Genomic DNA, 21,319 nt, shown 5'->3' with positions numbered 1-21,319 from the left:
ATCACATGATGTTTGTTTTATACAAAAATACAATGCAAGGGCACAAAATAACATGTGCGCCTTACCAAAATGGGGCGCAAGCACTTTGTAGTCTCTTCAGAATCAGATCAGTTATATACAACATTTCCCAGCAGCCAAACATTCAAAACATTTATTTCAAGGTGCCCAAAAATTACCAACACTGTATAACCAGTCGTAAAAAAAAAGTGCATCCACAGTTTGCCAGAGTAATTTCTGCTTTGTTTTAAAGCTTTGTTTTCACTTCTTTGGCAGGCAGTTATGATGAGATTCTTACACAGCACACACATATATATCCAAGAACATAAATACAGCGAACAGCCAAATCATGAAACTCACACTGTAATAGCATCAAATATTTGTTTCATAAACCTATACTCAAACAAACCAAAAGTAGAACAGTAGCTTTTTTTCTGTAGCTAAAATCGTGTAACATTCTAGTTAAAAAAACGCTGGCCGGTGTCCAAAAGAAATGACCGTATACAGTCATGAACGTTTTTATAAGCAACATACGATGTTCACAAATAACTCTTTCTTTCTTTATTTGGTGTTTAACGTCGTTTTCAACCACGAAGGTTATATCGCGACGGAGAAAGGGGGGAGATGGGATAGAGCCACTTGTCAATTGTTTCTTGTTCACAAAAGCACTAATCAAAAATTTGCTCCAGGGGCTTGCAACGTAGTACAATATATTACCTTACTGGGAGAATGCAAGTTTCCAGTACAAAGGACTTAACATTTCTTACATACTGCTTGACTAAAATTAAATCTTTACAAAAATTGACTATATTCTATACAAGAAACACTTAAGGGTAAAAGGAGAAACAATCCGTTAGTCGCCTCTTACGACATGCTGGGGAGCATCGGGTAAATTCTTCCCCCTAACCCGCGGGGGGTGTTTTTATAAGCAACATACGATGTTCACAAATAACTCTGTTGAGTTTGTATAGGTTTTGATAGAGTGAATACTCGTGCTCTTATTGAGTCAAACTTTTCCACGTGACATTATAGGCCAGTCACTACCGAGGGGGTGTGTCTGAAACACGTGGACAAAGAGCACGTGTGGAAAGCTTGCCTCACCAAAAGCAAGAGAATTCACTCTTTCACAACCCATACAAACCAGACAGAGCTATTTGGAGAGTTTGTGTATTCAAATAAAGCTATGAGCAGGTAAAGCGCGTATAAACAGAACAAAATGTATCAGCTTACACTCGGCTCTGTTAATAATACAGCAGTACCTTTGATGAAAGGACATCCTTGATCAGTCTGAAAAGTCCCTGCATTGCAGGTGGCCAGTAATTGACAAGTGTCCTTTTTTGGGAGGTGTCCTCGCAGAGGGGTCTCACATCGCACGCACTGTGTTCTCCGTAATGTGAGGCCCATCTGACGAGAGCACATCTCTCAATAAAGAACACTTCTTGTTGTCGCTTTGTTCATTAATTCAACAAAAGTCAGTCTCCTTTATGAAAGGCCATCTGCAATGTGGGGACATATTTGGCTGACCCCAAGGGTGTCCTTTCATCACAGGTACCACTGTGCATATGATATGCAGGGATGGGAGTTTGCTGCATTAGTTTTACAACAGAGCAGTCAGAAATAGTTAAAACGCTCCCGTGGAAGCTTGATCTATTCAATAATATCTTTCTGACAATTCATTTCAGCTTTTGCCATTTTGACCTATGGTGCCCACCCGTGTGAAGATGAGTACAAATATCCTTTTAAAAACACACAATGCTTCAAACATATTTAGGATTTCTTCTTCAGTCAGTTGGAATTGTGTTTTTACTCTGTAATTAGAATATTTTTTTCAAGATGAAAATTCAGATAAAATCTTCAATTCACACTTGGTGTAAGCCTCCATCCCAACAACTCCCGCATGGGTCAAACCAAATAAGTAATAAAATTACACATTTTTCTTCACTATACCAACAATTTCTCAAACACCAACAGCAATCAAGACATAAGGTTTTGGTCCGCTTAACCTTCACCGTGCATCTTGGGTCGTGTATGACCTATATGGCCTCACAAAAGTGCCTCTATTTCTGACACTGTTGGAAATTTCTTCTGTATATAATCCTAAAATGCCAGAGGACCATACCGCTGAGCATGTTTCAGATTGGTGTACCAGCAAAACAAAAACCCAATGTCATAACTTGAACCACAAAGTCGAGATGGTATGGGCCATGCATGACATATTTAGAGCGTTATATTAACAACGGGACAACAGAAGGTGTCCTCTCATTGAAGGGGCCTCACATCGCAGGTACCAACAGTACAGTTTAATTTTAAGAACAAAACAACGTGCAAGTTTGAAATGAAAACGGTTATCCTGTTCATATCGTTTAATTATCACACACATGTAACATAATCGTAATAAAACAATGTGTACAGATGCAAAACACAAAACTGCAAACACAAAATCAGATCGGTTTTCAACAAAACAGGATTGGGGAAAACAAATTGGTGTAAAACCATGCAGTTTGAAGGAGCACCTCTGTATACACGTGGATAGAAACACATGTCATACCAAATACTGAAAGTAATTTTCAAGCAGATCAAAATCGGAAAATACTGACTTATCTTATATCACTATCAAATAATGATAACCGGTTGCGGGTAGACTTTGAAAAGAAGAACAAACATAACACATGTGGGTACAGAACATAACACACATGGGTACAGAACATAACACATGTGGGTACAGAACATTACACATGTTGGTACGGAACATAACACATGTTGGTACAGAACATAACACACATGGGTACAGAACATGACACATGTGGGTACAGAACATAACACATGTGGGTACAGAACATAACACATGTTGGTACAGAACATAACACACATGGGTACAGAACATACCACACGTGGGTACAGAACATAACACATGTGGGTACAGAACATGACACATGTGGGTACAGAACATAATAAATATGGGAAGACTGGCAGCAAAAACAAGTGACTAAAACCTTGAGGGCCTGCCATGCACCTTTGTTGCCTCTTTAGTTCAAACATGGCTTCATATTCACAACAATTTATTGTACACAGAAGGAAATAAAACCCAATTGGACTAGTAGAGCAAAACAAAATTAACACAACAACAGCATAAACGAGAAGACTTGAAAAAAGTAAATTCGTATTACGTGTGCAAAACAAAAAACAGGCGCAAAACAACATTAAAAAATGTCACTGAACACAAATGAAAAGATAACTACCAGCACCTATCCCAACACCTCACTTTAACATAACAAACAGCCCCTAACCCTCTGTTGCAACATAATGCAATCCCATTTTTTCTCAACATCTGTTCCCTCATCAGCTTACTGCATGCAAGTGATGTTGTAATGTACCCGACCCATACCCATCAATCCTACCCCCCCTCCCCCCCCCCCTCCCCAACCACCCCCTCCCCGCCACATCTGTTGCTCCACTTATCTCTGATTCCACAACCTGCTCAGTCACTGTGTGAGTCATTTAATACGGGAACATCTTTCTTTCTTTATTTGGTGTTTAACGTCGTTTTCAACCACGAAGGTTATATCGCGACGGGGAAAGGGGGGAGATGGGATAGAGCCACTTGTCAATTGTTTCTTGTTCACAAAAGCACTAATCAAAAATTTGCTCCAGGGGCTTGCAACATAGTACAATGTATTACCTTACTGGGAGAATGCAAGTTTCCAGTACAAAGGACTTAACATTTCTTACATACTGCTTGACTAAAATCTTTACAAAAATTGACTATATTCTATACAAGAAACACTTAACAAGGGTAAAAAGAGAAACAGAATCCGTTAGTCGCCTCTTACGACATGCTGGGGAGCATCGGGTAAATTCTTCCCCCTAACCCGCGGGGGGTAATACGGGAACAGCTTGATCAGCTTATTCCACAAGCTTTAGGCCCCAATAATTCACTGCCACCAGTGCAATATAAAAGAGATGTCATATTCATTACAACAGCAACAATAGAAACAATAGCTAAAACATAAAAAAACGACAGGAAACTTCTCTTCACAAAGTTGCAGGAATTTCATTTGGCGTCAGCAGTCGGCGAAACACATTTCAAATCACTTTGCTATTATTTCGGCAAAATTAATTGCAAAATGTTTGCATGGTTGGGAGAAAGGTGGTGCCAAGAATTGCAGCTTTTCATGGTCCAGGGAAGTTGACGTCAACGACTTCTGAAAATTGTCGAAACTTACATTAACAAATTGGCAAACTTGCAAAAGAAAAAACCTAGCAACATCTCTGAGGGTGCTTCACCAGGATATTAATACTTTTTTCTTTTTTTTTAGTCTACATGCACCGCCACAAAAAGTTCTCAGAATTGCTGACTAGATTATTTTTCAAACAAACTTAGACATGTATATAAATGCTTCACATACATGTATTCCTCTTTATGCTATTCAACTACGTGTTATTGTCTCCGCAGATTTTCATCCACAACTTCTTTTCTTCTTCGTTCATGGGCTGGAACTGCCACATTCACTCATCTTTTTGCTCGAGTGGATTTGTATTAATATGGCCGTTTTTACCCCGCCATTCAGGCAGCATACGCCGATTTTGGGGGAAGCATGTTGGGTATTTTCGTGTTTCTATAACCCACGGAACTCTGACATGGATTACAGGATCTTTTCAATATGCACTTGGTCTTGTGCTTGCGTGTACACACGAAGGGGGATAAGGCACTAGCAGGTCTGCACATAAGTTGACCTGGGAGAAAAAAAAATCCCCACCCTTAACCCACCAGGCGTGGTCGGGATTCGAACCCACAACCTTCCGCTTGGGAGGCTGGCATCTTATCCATTAGGCAACTGCGCCTGTTTTTATGCTATTCAAATACCTGTTATCGTCTCCGCAGCTTTTCATCCACAACAAAAATGCTGTTTTCATGGTTGAAGAAGCTCATTCCAATAAGAGATTTGAACAAATACGGGTAAAGTGCACAACAAATGACACGTCAAAGGATGAAAAAACTATGTCATCCAATGATGACAATTGTAGATTTAAGTGTAAGTCCCACAATACAAACATCATCAGAGAAAAAAGATGACAGGATGAAAATATGATTTTGTTGTTGATGTTATGATGTTAGTGATGTATTTGTAGTATTTAGCACCTCAGCCAGTCTGCATACCAATGGAGGGATTTCAATGAATCAGTCTGAATAAATAAAAAGACATCATTGCAATGGCAATTAATGAATCAAAATGAGTTTGTGCATCGGTACATATCCATTATAAGAAACCATTTAAAAAAATGACTGAACAGTAAAAATCATGTCAGCGAGTTTGTAGATAATAGTCAAACAGATCTGAATGCAAAGACAGATTGCTATGACAAAACATTACCAATTCCTACAGAATTCAGTTCAGGACAAAATCAAGAAGAAACACAACACAAAACACAATCTAAGACAAATAAAGCGAAGGACTAATTTGCTGTCTTTCTGCTTTCTAGTGTGCGATTAATTAATAACATTGAGTAACATGTATCAAGGTAATTCAATGGCCTGCATTTACAGCTACATGTACAGTGTTTTGCTCCTGATAAACAGGGTCAAACTTTTCAACAAGGAAAACTCTTGAGAATGAAAATGAAAATAAAGTGCACTGGATATTTCCAAGGGGGGGGGGGGGGGGAGGGGGGGGGAGGGGGAGGGGGGGGGGGGAGGGGGGAGAGGGGGGAAGAGGTGGGATAAAAATCAGATCTTACCAACTTACTGACAATCTATCACCATAAAATATTCCTACTTCTTCTTGAAAATTATAACTCTCATATGAAAGCTTTTACAGGTTGCCAGGAGATTCTATATTTACTGCAATCCATTTGTGCCTGGATTTCATGAACACACCTTTAAACTTCCTGTACAGTTTCTGGTTTTTAAAATTTTTATTTGTGACTAAAAGAAGACGGTCATCCAAATATATTTCCGTTTTTTAATTGGCTGTTTGATTGACCATGTTGGGAGGGGAGAAAGTATTACTGTAAGTCTTATAAATGATCTTGGTCCATTTCTCTTTTTGGATAATCGATTGTCCTTACAGAAAAAAAATGTGATACTCAAAGAGTTTGTACATTGAACTTAACTGTAGCATCGAAATCTAAATGGCAATGTCTTGACATTTGAACAAACGTTTTGTTCTGATAAGCATATTTGGAACTTTCTAACAAAACTCCCATCAGTTGTGTGGATTATGCTGCTACACAAAAACAAAGAAAACGTTTTCATTCTAGACCCCTTCCCCCCACCCCCATTTAAGACTTCACCAATTTTAAGACCTTGCTTTTTCAGATGTTCTGTTCATAACCTCGGTAAATTTCCTCAATTTCAAGACATGATTTTCTCAGAATTTTTACTGGTCTTAATAGGACGTTTCCACTGTTCTCAAAAAAACACTTCCAGTTACACAGTTTCTCAGAAACCAGTCAACCCATTCAACCGACCTCAAGACAATTTTAAACAGCAGGGATTTGGCCCAACTCATTTCTTCTTCCGGTGTTCCCTGGACCACTTGGTCAGTTGTTGGACCAGCATTTTACAGGGAGGGGGGAGGGGGGTTTGGTCGCCGCGGAGGTGCAGCATCACTTTCTGCACGAACATGTAAGTGTTATTCAGCGTGCGCGGGTACTCCATGTTGAAAACCCAGTAGCTAGCGAAGAGCGAACCGAAGGCCATGGTAAACTCCTCAAACTCCTGCAACACTGTCTCCTCCGCGATGAGGAAGAACTGGTCCGAGGAGAAAATGTTGCCCTTGGAGACCAGCATGGGAACGATCTTCCCCGTGGCGTCTACCTCGTCATCTTCGCCCACCTCGTGAACCATCTCCACCAGGTTTTCCCGGTGGAGAAGCGGCAGGAGGCAGATAGCCGACACCATGTCCCAGTACTGACGCAGCGTGGCGTTCTCCTCCTTGGCCTGCTCAGCTTGTCTGAGAATCGACGCCGCCCCCGGCATCTTGCGAGCGACCGCCAAGATCGCCGGTGCGTACTTGACGCAGTACTCTTGAATAGCGTGGTCAATGTCTACCTTGGAGATGCGCTGGAATTCCAACAGCATGTGCTTGTTACGAAACAGGTATGGATAAGTCTCCTTCACCTCTGGAATGCTAGGCATTTCAAGCGTGATGAAAGAGCGTCGCACATCGAAAGTCTCCTCTAAATATTCTGAAATTTCTTCAGGGCTCTTTTCATTTTCAGCAGGTTTGTTCCCTGAAGTGGAAGGCCGACCTTTTTTCTTAGGTTCATCAGAGTCTGTGTCAGCATCCCCCGAGCTAGACGCAGCTGCGGCGGCAGCGGCAACACCCTGTTTAATGGCGGCAGCTACATTACTGGCAGTTGACGGGGCTGGTACCAGTTCTGCCGTCATCGCTGCATGTTTACGTTTTGTGTTCCTTTGTGCCATCATGGACTGTTCTGCAAACAAAGTTCAAATTGTGACTATACAAAACAAGCAAATCAAGAAAGTTGGAGATCTCAATATCATAACTTATGGGTCTTCCTAATCAGTCCCAGCCAGCAAAATTATGCGCAGCGAATGCGTCTCGCAGTTGCCAAATTATGCGTACCAACTGCGAGAGACGTATTCGATACGCGTGCGATTTTGCAAATCTTGGACTTGTTCTTATAGCAGCATGTTAACATTTTGTAGTTCTCTTTGCCTAATAGCATCAAAAGAGGCATGAAAAAAATAGTGTACAATTATGAAATTTATACTTCATGCATATATATATACATGTATACATGATTAAATGATATGTGTACAAGTACGTACAAGGATAAGTCTGCCATTCACTTGCATGTCTGTGCATCACATACACACATCCACTGACACACCCACACACAGAGACAAAACTCTAATTTGCTGACAAATACAATGCTCAGGAAAGGACTCAATAACACTTAAACAGGAGAAAAAAACCTTTTAAGACCCCACAATCATCTGTCAAATAGTTATCCCAGAATTGCTTTATTCATACACACACATACACACACCATCAAATTGACTAAATATATTGAACAAGAGCTGTCATAAAATGTAACTAATAAACTCATACACACACACAAACACACACACTCTCTCTCTCTCTCTCTTTTACACACTCAAACAAACACACACACTCTTCCATGCTTCTAAACTTCCATTGGTCCGGAATATCCACATAGGTTGAGGGGATGTTAAAAACCAACCACCAACAACCCATGCTTCTGATGCTTGTTTCAGCTGGATGATTGGTTTGTCTGTCTCTGGGTGTCTAATAGAATGTTATACATATTCGGTGGAAGAGTCTGACAAACTGCTGGTCAAACGTTACCAATGTGAATTGAGAGTGATACTACGAATGAAAACACACACACACCCGTACACAGAATAGCAAAGATGACACGCCCCCAAATCAATCAATTCTTTTACTTTTGTTGCATGGCAACTGCATGTCAGTGGGCGCAACATTATGACCCTGCTTTTATTGTTTTTAGATTAGCAACGAAGAAGATACCAGGCTGGCTCAAGGTGTTATCTACGACACAGTGTGATCAAATCGATTTCTTCTGTGTCTCTGTAACTCTGGACTCAAGACGTCAAGGGAGGCAACCCTGTATTACGCAGGCGGGTTGAAACAGACGGGATTAAAAATGAAGGAACAAAAATTGCCCCGTAAAGAGGTTTTGACCTAGTGCCAATCTGCGTTTAGAAGAGTGTTTAGTGTGGGTACCGGCTGGTCTGGGGCAGTAAAATATTTTATGCAAAACAGCTTTTTGGATGAAAAGGGAGAAGTCATTTCCGTTTGAGCATTAAAAAACACACACAAAAAACGCAAAACCAAGAGATTGTAAAACAGAAGCAAATAATAGTCAAAGACGCCGTGTAAGCACATACATTCGCATTTTGCTCCTCTAGCATTCAAATACAAGTGCGGAACTTTAGGAAAGAAGACCCGACAGCCAGGCCAAACCAACACAATTCACCTGGAGCAGACGAAACAAAATGCCCGCACTGTCACAAGCAGTACTTCGTGAGTTAAAATGTAGAAATAAGCCGCACTCAGCTCTCCCAGTTAAAGTAGTGGCAAGAAATCAATGTCACAGAAAATACACCGGCGGATTTACTTCCAGCAGACCACATGAACCTCATGCAACTCATAGACCTGCAACAAATGTTCGTTCCGACACATTCTCTGGTTGCTGATGTGTAAGGTCAAGGTCGGGGAGCGACCATTGTTTTGTTTTCTGCGCACTTTGTAGACACGCCCCCCCCCCCCCCCCCCCTTTAATTGTAAATTTGACATATATATATATATATATAAAATAAGTCGGCAATGTATGCGCGTGTAGCCCTAAGAAGAAAGAGAGAGGGAGAGAGAAGACAATTATTGATTTGCAATGAATCAGGATCAGAAAAAGTAGAAAACAAAAAGGTAGTAACATTTTTTGTTTTTAAAGGATCAGAAAAAGTACTATTCTTTGTGTCAACTGAATAAAGTTGGGTTTTGGCGTTGGCAGTTGAAGAAACACTAAAACTCCTTTGAAATTACCGGAACTTTTGCCATTATTTCGACAGAGCCAAACTTGTTCACAGTGGGGGAATATTGACGTCAGGGACTGCCTTTAACTTCACAAAATGTCTGATAATCGTATTGCCATTTTGAGAAATTTGCTGAAGAAACAAAATCCTTGCAAGAGCCCTGATGATGCAACCTTATGACAGGTACAGAAGTAAACCATGTCTTCAGTCAGATGCACTTGATGGCCTAATTAAACCATTTCAAGAGCATACGTTTTGATTGAATGGTGCTTTCTGTCTCGATAGCAGAACTGTATTGTCTGTACCACTTCCAGCATGTAAAGCCATGCCCAAAGGATGGTTTGGGTGTTCTTTTCTCTTGTTTTGTGTGTGAGTGTGTCTGTGTGTGTGTGTCTATGTGGGTGAGTGTGTGTGTGTGTCTATGTGGGCGAGTGTGTGTGTGTGTGTCTATGCGTCTGTGCGTGTCTATGTGGGTGAGTGTGTGTGTGTGTGTGTGTGTGTATGTGTGTACGAGTGCGTATCAAGAGATACAGGCAGAAATTGCTAGTGCATGGAGAAGATGCTGAGGCATCTATTACAGTGGACCCTCCCTTTTAAGACCTTCAAAAATCTGAGAAAATCAGGTCTTAAAATGGAGGGAGTCTTAAAATGGGGGTAAATTTACAGAGGTTATGAACAGTAAATCTGAGAAAACAGGGTCTTAAAAGTGAGGGAGTCTTAGATTGGGAGGTCTTTAAAGGGGGGTTCCACTGTACTGCACCATGAAACCCAACACTCAACACACAGTAACATTTCAAAGTCTCAATTTATTTTGTTAAATAATATTCAAATACACATACACAAGTAATAAACAAGTCGCGTAAGGCGAAAATACAACATTTAGTCAAGCTCAGTCGAACTCACAGAATGAAACTGAACGCACTGCATTTTTTCCGCCAGACCGTACACTGTCCACCGCTCGTGGCAAAGGCAGGGAAATTAACAATCCAGAAAAGCGCGGTAGCGGTTGCGCTGAGGAGGATAGCACGCTTTTCTATATCTCTATTCTTTTTAACTTTCTTTATTTGGTGTTTAACGTCGTTTTCAACCGTTCAAGGTTATATCGCGACGGAGGGAAGGGGGGTGATGGGATAGAGCCACTTGTCAATTGTTTCTTGTTCACAAAAGCACTAATCAAAAATTTGCTCCAGGGGATTGCAACGTAGTACAATATATGACCTTACTGGGAGAATGCAAGTTTCCAGTACAAAGGACTTAACATTTCTTACATACTGCTTGACTAAAATCTTTACAAACATTGACTATATTCTATACAAGAAACACTTAACAAGGGTAAAAGGAGAAACAGAATCCGTTAGTCGCCTCTTACGACATGCTGGGGACATGCTGGGGAGCATCGGGTAAATTCTTCCCCCTAACCCGCGGGGGGTTTCTTTTTAACTTTCTGAACGTGTTTTTAATCCAAACATATCATATCTATATGTTTTTGGAATCAGGAACGGACAAGGAATACGATGAAATTGTTTTTAAATCGATTTTGGAAATTAAATTTTAATCATAATTTTTATATTTTTTAATTTTCAGAGCTTGTTTTTAATCTGAATATAACATATTTATATGTTTTTGGAATCAGAAAATGATGAAGAATAAGATAAACGTAATTTTGGATCGTTTTATAAAATAATAATTTTAATTACAATTTTCAGATTTTTAATGACCAAAATCATTAATTAATTTTTAAGCCTCCAAGCTGAAATGCAATACCAAAGTCCGGCCTTCGTCGAAGATTGCTTGGCCAAAATGTCAATCAATTTTATTGAAAAATGAGGGTGTGACAGTGCCACCTTAACTTTTACAAAATGCCGGATATGATGTCATCAAAGACATTTATCGAAAAAATAAAAAAAACGTCTGGGGATATCATACCCAGGAACTCTCATGAAAAATTTCATAAAGATCGGTCAAGTAGTTTAGTCTGAATCGCTCCACACACACACACACACACACACATACACCACGACCCTCGTCTCGATTCCCCCCTCTATGTTAAAACATTTAGTCATAACTTGACTAAATGTAAAAAGGGTGCAAGAACTTTAAAGGGGAGACAAGGCATTTGTCACAAATTTAGCCAAACTTCTTCAGATGCACATGATAAAGAATGTGCTTCCGGTAGAACATAAAACCATATTAATCTAAAAATATAACTGGATATGCTGTGAAATGAATGACAGCATACAGTTGTCATAAACTCTCATGTACAAGCAGTCAGAAATGTCTCGTTGGCACAAGGAGTTAAAAGGTTACCTCCAAATAAAGTACATGTAGCATTAATAAGCAGGGGCACAGACCCTTTTCTCATTGTATTTTGTTGAACAGAAAATTAACCTGAACAATATAATGCTCACAGGTACTCGCATGACAATCTGTCTGATCTTGGGCACACTCTCCCGCACACACAAAGTTACTCATGACAGTGTTCAGACCAAGACCAGCGCCAAAATATGTCATACCCCCCTTCCAAACAACAATATAAGATGTTTGGTGGCTTGTTGACAGACCAGCTTTTTTGTTGGTCCAAGGGGACCATATCGTCTTTTGTTTCATCTTTATCGACCAAGGCCGAAGGCCGCGGGTGATAAATATGAGACAAAAGGCGATATATGCTCCCCGAGGACCAACAACAAAATGCTGGTCTGACAACAAGCCACCAAACATCATTTTTGTCATCATTTTGGTTGTGCAACAAAATGCACAATAACCCACAGGGAGACGAATTTTTAGAATCCAACTCCGGACCACAAAGCATCGTCACAGTAGCTCGAGATAACACGTCAACCTTGTATGTGACGTCAAACGTAGCTTGTTGACGCTTTTCTTCCAGTTTGAAAATGTACAGAGCTGCGATCATACGTGTGAGTTCAGTAAGTGTTGAGCATATTTCTTTTCTTTTTAAGTGTTTATGACTTTTCGTTGTGGATTTTGCGATTACAGAGATAAGTTGCAAATTGACCATGAGTCGCCGCGGTAATTATCAACATTGATTGGGTCTTTGAGAGTGAATGCTTACAATCATTGTCCTCGGAAACACAAATCCAAAGCCGCGATGGTTCCACACATCAAACAATCAGCCTGATTGGCTTTTACTTTGACAATCCACGTTTCACCTAAAAGCTCAAACCCATTCACCACCTCGATTTATTGCCTGGGGAACATGAGATTTATTTCCCAGGTGCTTGTTAATGAAAACTCGTGAAAATGATGACAATTGTTTTTACTTCTTTTTTGAAAATAACAGGCAGAAAAAGCTACTTCTGTGACAGTCTCTGTGATTATTTTCTACGGCATTGCATATTGTGTACGGGTACACAACATATGTAAATGATAACATTTGAAGCTAAATGCAAAATAAAGCAGTGTTTGTACAATATCAGCATACATAGCCACCTTTCTAAAGTAAAAATTGGACTAAATACTACAAAAACTTCTCATATGAAGATACTCTGATGGGATGATACATTTTGTATTAGGACACCTCTTACTATCCCTAACTTCCCTTCCATGAAAGGACACCTCTTACTATCCCTAACTTCCCTTCCATGAAAGGACACCTCTTACTATCCCTAACTTCCCTTCCATGAAAGGACACCTCTTACTATCCCTAACTTCCCTTCCATGAAAGGACACCTCTTACTATCCCTTCCATGAAAGGACACCTCTTACTATCCCTAACTTCCCTTCCGTGAAAGGACACCTCTTACTATCCCTAACTTCCCTTCCATGAAAGGACACCTCTTACTATCCCTAACTTCCCTTCCATGAAAGGACACCTCTTACTATCCCTAACTTCCCTTCCATGAAAGGACACCTCTTACTATCCCTAACTTCCCTTCCATGAAAGGACACTTCTTACTATCCCTAACTTCCCTTCCATGAAAGGACACCTTTGCTTGTATCCCAAATTACCGCTCAGGACAGGTACCTCTGTAAACAGAGAATGTTTCAATACTCAGTTAAGGTACAGTGGTACCTATTATGAGAGGAGACTACCGTGACTAGCCTTAAGCTATGTTTTCATAAAGCGACGTGGCGAAGTTTAGTGTTAGTGTTCCCATAAATAGCCACGCGGCAGGCATATATTTTTCTTTCTGGCTTGACTCCTGAGGATCAATCGGTCAAAAACTCACACAACCATGCTTAAGAAATTCTTGCTTGACGATGTGCAGTTCAGAGAATACAGGTATCTGACGAAAATAGAAAAAAAGAAGTAATAATAGACTGTAAAGCTGGTTGTAGGGGGTCTTTGAATATTTGGAAAGACTAAGACCACGTCCACTTTGGGCAGCAATTTTTTTTCGCACAAAATCTTGCCGCCAAACCTCCGCGCAGCATGTAGCTGCCGCGCTACGGTTTCGTCACACATGTATTGAAACACGCGTTCTTTGTTTCCACTTTAGCAATCGGTTTTGCCACTGCCGCCACCATCGCATTGCTCGCAGCGCTATATGGAAACATAGTTTTAAACATCCCTTGATTATGTGTGCTTTTTATTACAAGGATATTTTGTTCTGTTGGCAGACCACTAAAAACCACAGTATATGTCCGTCACTTCAAGGTGTCCTGACATTGAACGGGCTCATATTACAGGTAATAGTGCACATATTCATCCCAAAGAAAACCTTTTTCTCTCGTGCGGCACTCAAAGAGATGGGAACATGTCCTTCCGTTTTTGTGTATTGCTTCAGTAAATAGAATAATGAAGCACTTTCAGTACATTGAATAAGTCATAAGAGCCAAAGTTTTTGTGCATGTTATTTACTCACGGAATTTAAATATCAACATTTCTGCATGCTCCGTGTAAGCAAAGAAGCAAGGTCTATAAAACTATTATCAAGCTACAGCAGTACGAGCACATACACTAGACCACTCTATGCATTGCACATCCACATGTTATTATTTTGATCATTTCTCTTCTCAGTACTTCACAGCAGAAATCACATCATATTTGAAGCAGTTTAAACCAATATCATAACACATATATTATGCAGTAATTCAAAACTATTCGCCTTCCTCACACAAATAAGTAGTTGATGATATCCAGCAGTTTTGAAGACAGAACTTCAAATTATCTCAATCACCCAAAACAAGAAATTCTGTTCCACTTACTGTGGAAAATAAATGCAAAAGAAGACTTGATTTTTTTGTTTTGTTCTGATTTCATCGGCAAGCGATTTTCCCTAAAAATAACAAGTGTCATGTGACTGGTGCCTTTACACTTCTAAAGCAGTCCATTGCAGGAGTAAAAATGGAAGCAAGCAAAGAAAACTTTGAAGCTGTTAAAAAGGGAAGCAAGCAAAGAAAACTTTGAAGCTGTTAAAAAGGGAAGCAACCAAAGAAAACTATATCGAGCAATAGCTACCAATAATAAAAATATTCTGTATTCTGCAAGCAAGCGCGGATTTGATCCCAAGTGGCGGAAATGAAATTATGTGGAGCAATGTAGTGGATCTCACAAGAATCTTCATCACAAATAAGTCATGTACCACTCACAACAGCACTTTGTGATAAATAAAGATCCAGTGCAACCCCCTTTTAAGACCTTAAAACATCTGAGAAAATCAGGTCTAAAAAAGGAGGGAGTCTTAAAATGGAGGTAAATTTACAGAGCTTATGAACAGAACATCTGAAAAAGCAAGGTCTTAAAAAGGAGGAAGTCTTAAATTGGGGGGTCTTAAAAGGGGGTTCCACTGTATTCATTTAACCAATGATACATTAAAGCTAGTAGAGAGATCAAACATAAACAGTGAAAACGGAGCAAAGGTTGTGAAGACATAATTAATTAATTATTTACAAGAAACAAGAACGTGCAAATACAGATATGGAGAATATGGAATAATGCTCTTTAACTCATTCGCTGCGCGTCGGACCTGGAAGTCCGACACCTGTGTTTAGCGTTGGCTGCGTGCCGGCACTTGAGATCCGACGGATATCACGAATTTTTAACGGTGTAAACGGTCCTGCTGACCAAGGGAAACAACCCCTGCAATGAACTTCTATCTGTCTACAGTGGAACCATTCACTGTAAACAGTTCCTTCCCTTCAATTGTTGGGATTAATTTAATTTTGTTGGCGGTGTGCGACCCACGTGTTTTGACTTTTCAAAGATGGCGGATCGTTCTGCTGAGACGTAGTAACTTGAAAAGAGTGCTAGAACTTGTTATTCAGTACGGTTCTGATCTTGACCTTAGCGATGATGATAGTGGAGATGATATTTTAGATTCTGGTGACGAGTTTGTGCCAATGGACGATCATTTGGGTGATGATTCGGGCAATGAAAGTGTCGATCATGACATTGTGTATGATGAACCCATGACGTAACAAGTTTTTTTGTTTTGCTTCAAATTGGATATTTTGCCTGGATATGAAGACAACAAAAGGTATGTACTTTCAAATGTTTCATATATTTTCTAAAAGAGTAAGTTCCAAACTTTGCAAAACATAAAGGTATTTGTTTATTTGTTGCTTAACGTCCAGCCGACTACGCAGAGCCATATCAGGACGAGGAAGGGGGGGATGAAGGGGGCCACTTGTCAAGCGATTCCTCATAAAGGTATGTAAGGTTATTTTGTGTTGTTGATTTTTAATAATTTTTTCAAAATGGCTCTAAATCGCGCGCTGGCAGGGAACACAGGGGAAATTTAGACGCGCTTTGAATGAGTTAAAGCTAAACCAGAACTACGTGACATAATGCTGGAAAAAAAAAGCCACAAAATCGGAAAAAATACAAGCAATAAAGCAAGACAAAACTCATGTCATCAAAACTATTTCATTTGTATACTGTGAACCAATGTCAAAAGCAGAAAACAGTTGAGCACAGACACACAAACATGAGCCTCAAAGACCAGAACACTTTCTCTGCAGCCATTGCAAACATAGATTAGAGTATATCAGAGCATAGACCATTTATCCTGGACCGCCAACTAGCTCTCTCTCCGCTCTTTCTCTCTATTACGAGGTAGCGGCCTCTCGCATTTAGGAACCTACGCTAACAAGCCTTTCAGAAATCAGGGGGATGTGATATCCGGTGTCGATTGTAAACATGGACGAAGTTGCCGAGGTAAGTTCTGAAAATGCTAAAATAAACTCAGCTAAAGTGCATATGGAACATGTTTTTCGATGAGTTTTGTTAAGTTTAGTTTGGAGTTTTGGAAAATCCAGTTCATTGTCACCTCCCATTGTCACAAATAACTGGAGCATGCTTTCTTTTCACTGTCTTCGAATCGCTGGCCTTTCAAACCGGACGCGACGCGCCCATGAAAGTCGAGAGTCGTAACCTCGAAGGGTCACGGGACGAGTTGGCAGTCCAGGCTATTTGGTCTATGGCTATTTGGTCTATGATCAGAGTAGATAAACATCTGAACATTTGGCACTCACACAAAATTAAAAGAAAGAGTACACATTTTGTATATAATAATAATAATAACTGGACATTTTTAAGTGCCTAACCTATGGCCCTAGGCCCTTTACATGTTTATACTGCGGCAAACTGAGTAAACCCTTGCGCAGTATTTGCGCTTACTTTTCAAAGCCTAGTACTGCGGCAAACTGAGTAAACCCTTGCGCAGTATTTGCGCTTACTTTTCAAAGCCTAGTCATCATTGACATCAAGCTTGTAAAACTTGAAAAGCCCTTGTAATTTGCTCTGAAAGTTGAAAAAAGGCCCTTGCCCAAAGCTAAGACTTGGTTGGTATTACTTAATTTTTTTTTTCCACTGTTAGATGATATTGTTCAGAATCACTATGCTGTGAACAGATGCTTGGTCTGCTTGCCATCCTCGTTAATTCTACAAGATGCTTTTGGCCAATACAAAAAAGTAGTGCTGGTCTTGAAAGCAATTTTTTTTTGTTCTTGAAATTACATATAACACCTTCCAGCATAAATAAAATTATAACAAAAAACATGAATCTTTATTCTTCTTTTTACTGTGAGTTCACAGCAATTTCTACTTTACAGCAATGAGAGGTAGATTCCGTTTGATACATTTTGTTAAGTATAGTGGCACCATGTAAGAATGGCAGTGGACAATGGCTATCTAAACCATCATGCATGCATCAAGTAGAAAAGTGGACAAATTTGGCTGATGCCCTTTGATGACTCACATAGAGAGCTACATGTACTTTTAGAACCAGGAAAAAATATAAGTTGAGACAGATGAAGAAGAAATAAATACAATTATGACATTGACAAATAATAATTTGCTTAAAAGGCAGAGTAAACAACAGCAAGATGCTATGTAAAAGCATGCATATCACACAGGATTTTAGATAAAAAGAGTATGTTTTACACATAATTATAATTGAGAAAACAAATCAAAACAATAAAATGCACTCATACAGATGTAAGATTTTAGAAATATACATCGCTCACACACACAAAATCTGATACAGTCACAATAGATACAAATACAAACCAGCAAGCAAATCTACATGTGTTTATAATGTATGCTATCCATAAATACATATAATGCTTCTCAAGCGGTAAAACCCTTGAAAATATTCATGAGGACACATACATTATTTTAAAGAATAATATAATGTTGGTTGTTCGATTTGCACAAACAAAGAAAACATGGAGATAAGTTACTGAATGCAAACAGTCCATTTCTTCATTCTTCGTCTGCTTGTCCATTTATCCCCAGCTGAATAGGATTTGCAAACGTTGTGGAAAAGTTGCACCCCGCTTACGTCATACAAACAGGAAACATGTGGTCAACCAGTTAAACCATGATCGCAGCGAATAACCGACTCCGATGTGTATGTTATGCAGTGTCCAGTCGATACGACGCCTTTCGCTTTAAAAAATCTGCACATTGGAGCCACAATTCACTTGATGGCCTGCAACGATCGCTAAGCACACGTGTCTGATTCCCACGCTGCCGTGACCACCACCGCAAACAAAACTCACATGACCTCAGGCAAACACGTTGTCCCTTATCACTCGTTGCAAGCGATCCGGCATTGCCGCAACAACTCTGATGTGTATATTTTCGAAATAAATGGGGTCATATCGTGCAGACACTGCATAACATACACATCGGAGTCAGTTCTTCGCTGCGATTGTCGTTTTCTCACACAGCAGATACTTACACATGTACATGTATCAAAAATATATGCACAACTTTCAAGAAACAAAATACCGGATCAAGAGTTGTGAAACACGCAATTTTCATGTTTCAAGAGCAAACAACATTAACACTTCAAACTTAAGAGTCCCCTTTCACCGTAAATTACTTCACAGTGACACGATTAGCAGTAATTTTAAAGAACAGAAAATATTGCAGTAACCAGGCACTTGGTTGGCATCTTTGCAGAAAAGAATAGAAGATAGCAATCACATGAAAAAGTACATACAGTAAATATGTTTTAAAAATATGACATACTAGATGAATACCTGCTTCGCCGGGTAGCCGGCTTCGCCGGGAAGAAGTAGAGCCGAATACCCGGCGAAGTGGCGCACCGTACGCCGGCTTTGCCGGGTGAGTGGCGCACCGTACGCGATTGACGCCACACGAAGGAAGGGAGATAAACGCGCAAAACACTGGAGAAGATAAGGAGCGTTGTGGACAGTGACCTTCTAAAAATAGTAACGGGAATATGGATTGAGCGTTGTGGACAGTGACCTTCTAAAAATAGTAACGTGAATATGGATTGACGCCACACGAAGGAAGGGAGATAAACGCAAAACACTGGAGAAGATAAGGAAGAGTTACTGGGAATGGATGAACAGAAAAACCAAAATCGGTTCAGCGCTGCGCGCTGAGAGCACGTGTTGAAAATTTTCATCGACCAGATTGTGTCCGGGGTGTACCTGAATATGCCCACCAAATTTGAAGCAGATCCATCGAGAACTTTGGCCGTGCATCGCGAACACACACACACACACACACACAGACAGACAGACACAAGTCGTATATATATATATAGAAGATGAATATACCGTCCAATTGTGATATGGAATAATAAACAAGCAGCATGTCTTTCAATGATTATTTATATGCAGTGAATAGTGACCCATTCAGCAAAACCTCAATTAAATGGATTTGCAAAGAGCAATTTCAACCAGGAAACAAGAAGAGCAAACGCTCGATCGAGTCACTTTCGCAGTTCTGAATATTATATGAGGCATCAGATGGACAGGAAGAAATTGCTATTCACAACACAATGAGTCACGTTCACATAACATTTGAGCCCGGTCACTTTTATAGTTTCCGAGAAAAGCCCAACGTTAAGTTGTGTGTTGCCGAACAGAAAAGGCTAGTTATCTCCCTTGTTTTTCTGATAACGTTCGTAAAAGGCTACAGATGTAAATACTTTGATGTAAAGAATAATCCTACAAAGTTTCAATCACATCCGATGAACTTTGTCAAAGATATAAAATGTCTAATTTTTCCTTTGACGCTGACCTGTGACCTTGAAAAAGGTCAAAGGTCAACGAAACCATCGTTAAAGTGTAGAGGTCATTGGAGGTCACGACTAAACAAAATATGAGCCCGATCGCTTTGATAGTTTCCGAGAAAAGATATAAAATGTCTAATTTTTCCTTTGACGCTGACCTGTGACCTTGAAAAAGGTCAAAGGTCAACGAAACCATCGTTAAAGTGTAGAGGTCATTGGAGGTCACGACTAAACAAAATATGAGCCCGATCGCTTTGATAGTTTCCGAGAAAAGTCCAACGTTAAGGTGGTGTCTACGGACGGCCGGACGGCTGGCCGGACGGCCGGCCGGCCGGACAGACTAACACTGACCGATTACATAGAGTCACTTTTTCTCAAGTGACTCAAAAATACTTCTGCTGCAACAGAGGCACAGATATGTGTATCCTACAACCAGATGTAAGGAGGGTTGATAGGCTCAAATTTGTACAGTTACCCAAGATCAAGGGACCTGGGGTGGGGGGGGGGGGGGGGGGGGGTGGGTGCCTGTAACTCAGTTGGTATAGCACTGGACTTGTGATCAGCGGGTCACTACTTCGAATCCGGGCCTGGCCGAGTCAACTTTAAGTGCAGACTCAGAGATGGTTTCCATGTCCTGACCACGTGTCGCCACTGCGGCAGGTAAAAGACCTCGGTCATTCAACCATACGTGCACGGGTGGGTGATTACACTTAAACATGCACGCACCAGGGCAGGGCAAATCTTTTGCTTCTAGCTTTCCACTGGGAGAAAGTGACCCACAATTTCTACAAATGGGGCATTGTATCAAACTAAGTATTCACATTGATGCATAAAGGAACACACAGCATCTCCATTTCTGGGATCATTCAGTTTAAAGAAGCAAGTTCCGATATGGACTCTTTCTGCTTCAGATATGGTAGTACGGAGAAGGGAGTATGGGTGCATACACTGGTTTGAAAACAAAACCTGGGTTAATTTGGATTCAAGCATCTGTTGCTTCAAAATGTGATAGCAAAGCGTGATAAAACAAAACTCGCTTCTCTCTCGATTCTTCTTTCATAGAATCTATCAAATCCTCAATGTCTTCCTAAACACCAGGAAACATGGAACTATGTGCACAGCAGATGACTATAAACACTGCAGACAACGACACAGTATAATTATTGTAATGTCCACCTTTCCATGATCTTTCGCTTTTGGAACAACTGAGATTCAGATAAAACAGAAATCAATCAATCAATCAATGAGTCTTATATCGCGCATATTCCGTGGGTACAGTTCTAGGCGCTCTGCAGTGATGCATCCCCTCATCCCCCTCACCTCA

General features: G+C 40.3%; 1 protein-coding gene and 1 long non-coding RNA gene across 2 annotated transcripts; both read right to left on the bottom strand.

Annotated features, from left to right (window-relative positions):
- Positions 1 to 5,699: 5,699 nt before the first annotated feature.
- Positions 5,700 to 9,228, bottom strand: LOC138964306 (sterile alpha motif domain-containing protein 3-like). The gene is made up of 2 exons (XM_070336221.1): positions 8,986 to 9,228; positions 5,700 to 7,434 (listed from the first exon to the last, which is right to left on the bottom strand). The coding sequence occupies exon 2, from the start codon at positions 7,424 to 7,426 to the stop codon at positions 6,503 to 6,505; it is 924 nt and encodes a 307-aa protein (XP_070192322.1). The 5' UTR covers positions 7,427 to 7,434; positions 8,986 to 9,228; the 3' UTR covers positions 5,700 to 6,502.
- Positions 9,229 to 10,327: 1,099 nt separating this feature from the next.
- LOC138964305 (uncharacterized) lies at positions 10,328 to 21,290 on the bottom strand. The gene is made up of 2 exons (XR_011455070.1): positions 17,190 to 21,290; positions 10,328 to 17,130 (listed from the first exon to the last, which is right to left on the bottom strand). It is a non-coding gene; the product is annotated as an uncharacterized lncRNA (long non-coding RNA).
- Positions 21,291 to 21,319: the final 29 nt, after the last annotated feature.

This window comes from Littorina saxatilis, linkage group LG4 (genome assembly GCF_037325665.1).
Source record: "Littorina saxatilis isolate snail1 linkage group LG4, US_GU_Lsax_2.0, whole genome shotgun sequence".
Lineage (NCBI taxonomy): Eukaryota > Metazoa > Mollusca > Gastropoda > Littorinimorpha > Littorinidae > Littorina > Littorina saxatilis.
The sequence above is the reverse complement of the archived record's forward strand: the minus strand, read 5'-3'. Positions and strand labels throughout refer to the sequence as shown.

Excerpts from the sequence above, each read along its gene's own strand:
- LOC138964306 (XM_070336221.1), bottom strand. The coding sequence starts at position 7,426 with ATGATGGCACAAAGGAACACAAAACGTAAACATGCAGCGATGACGGCA.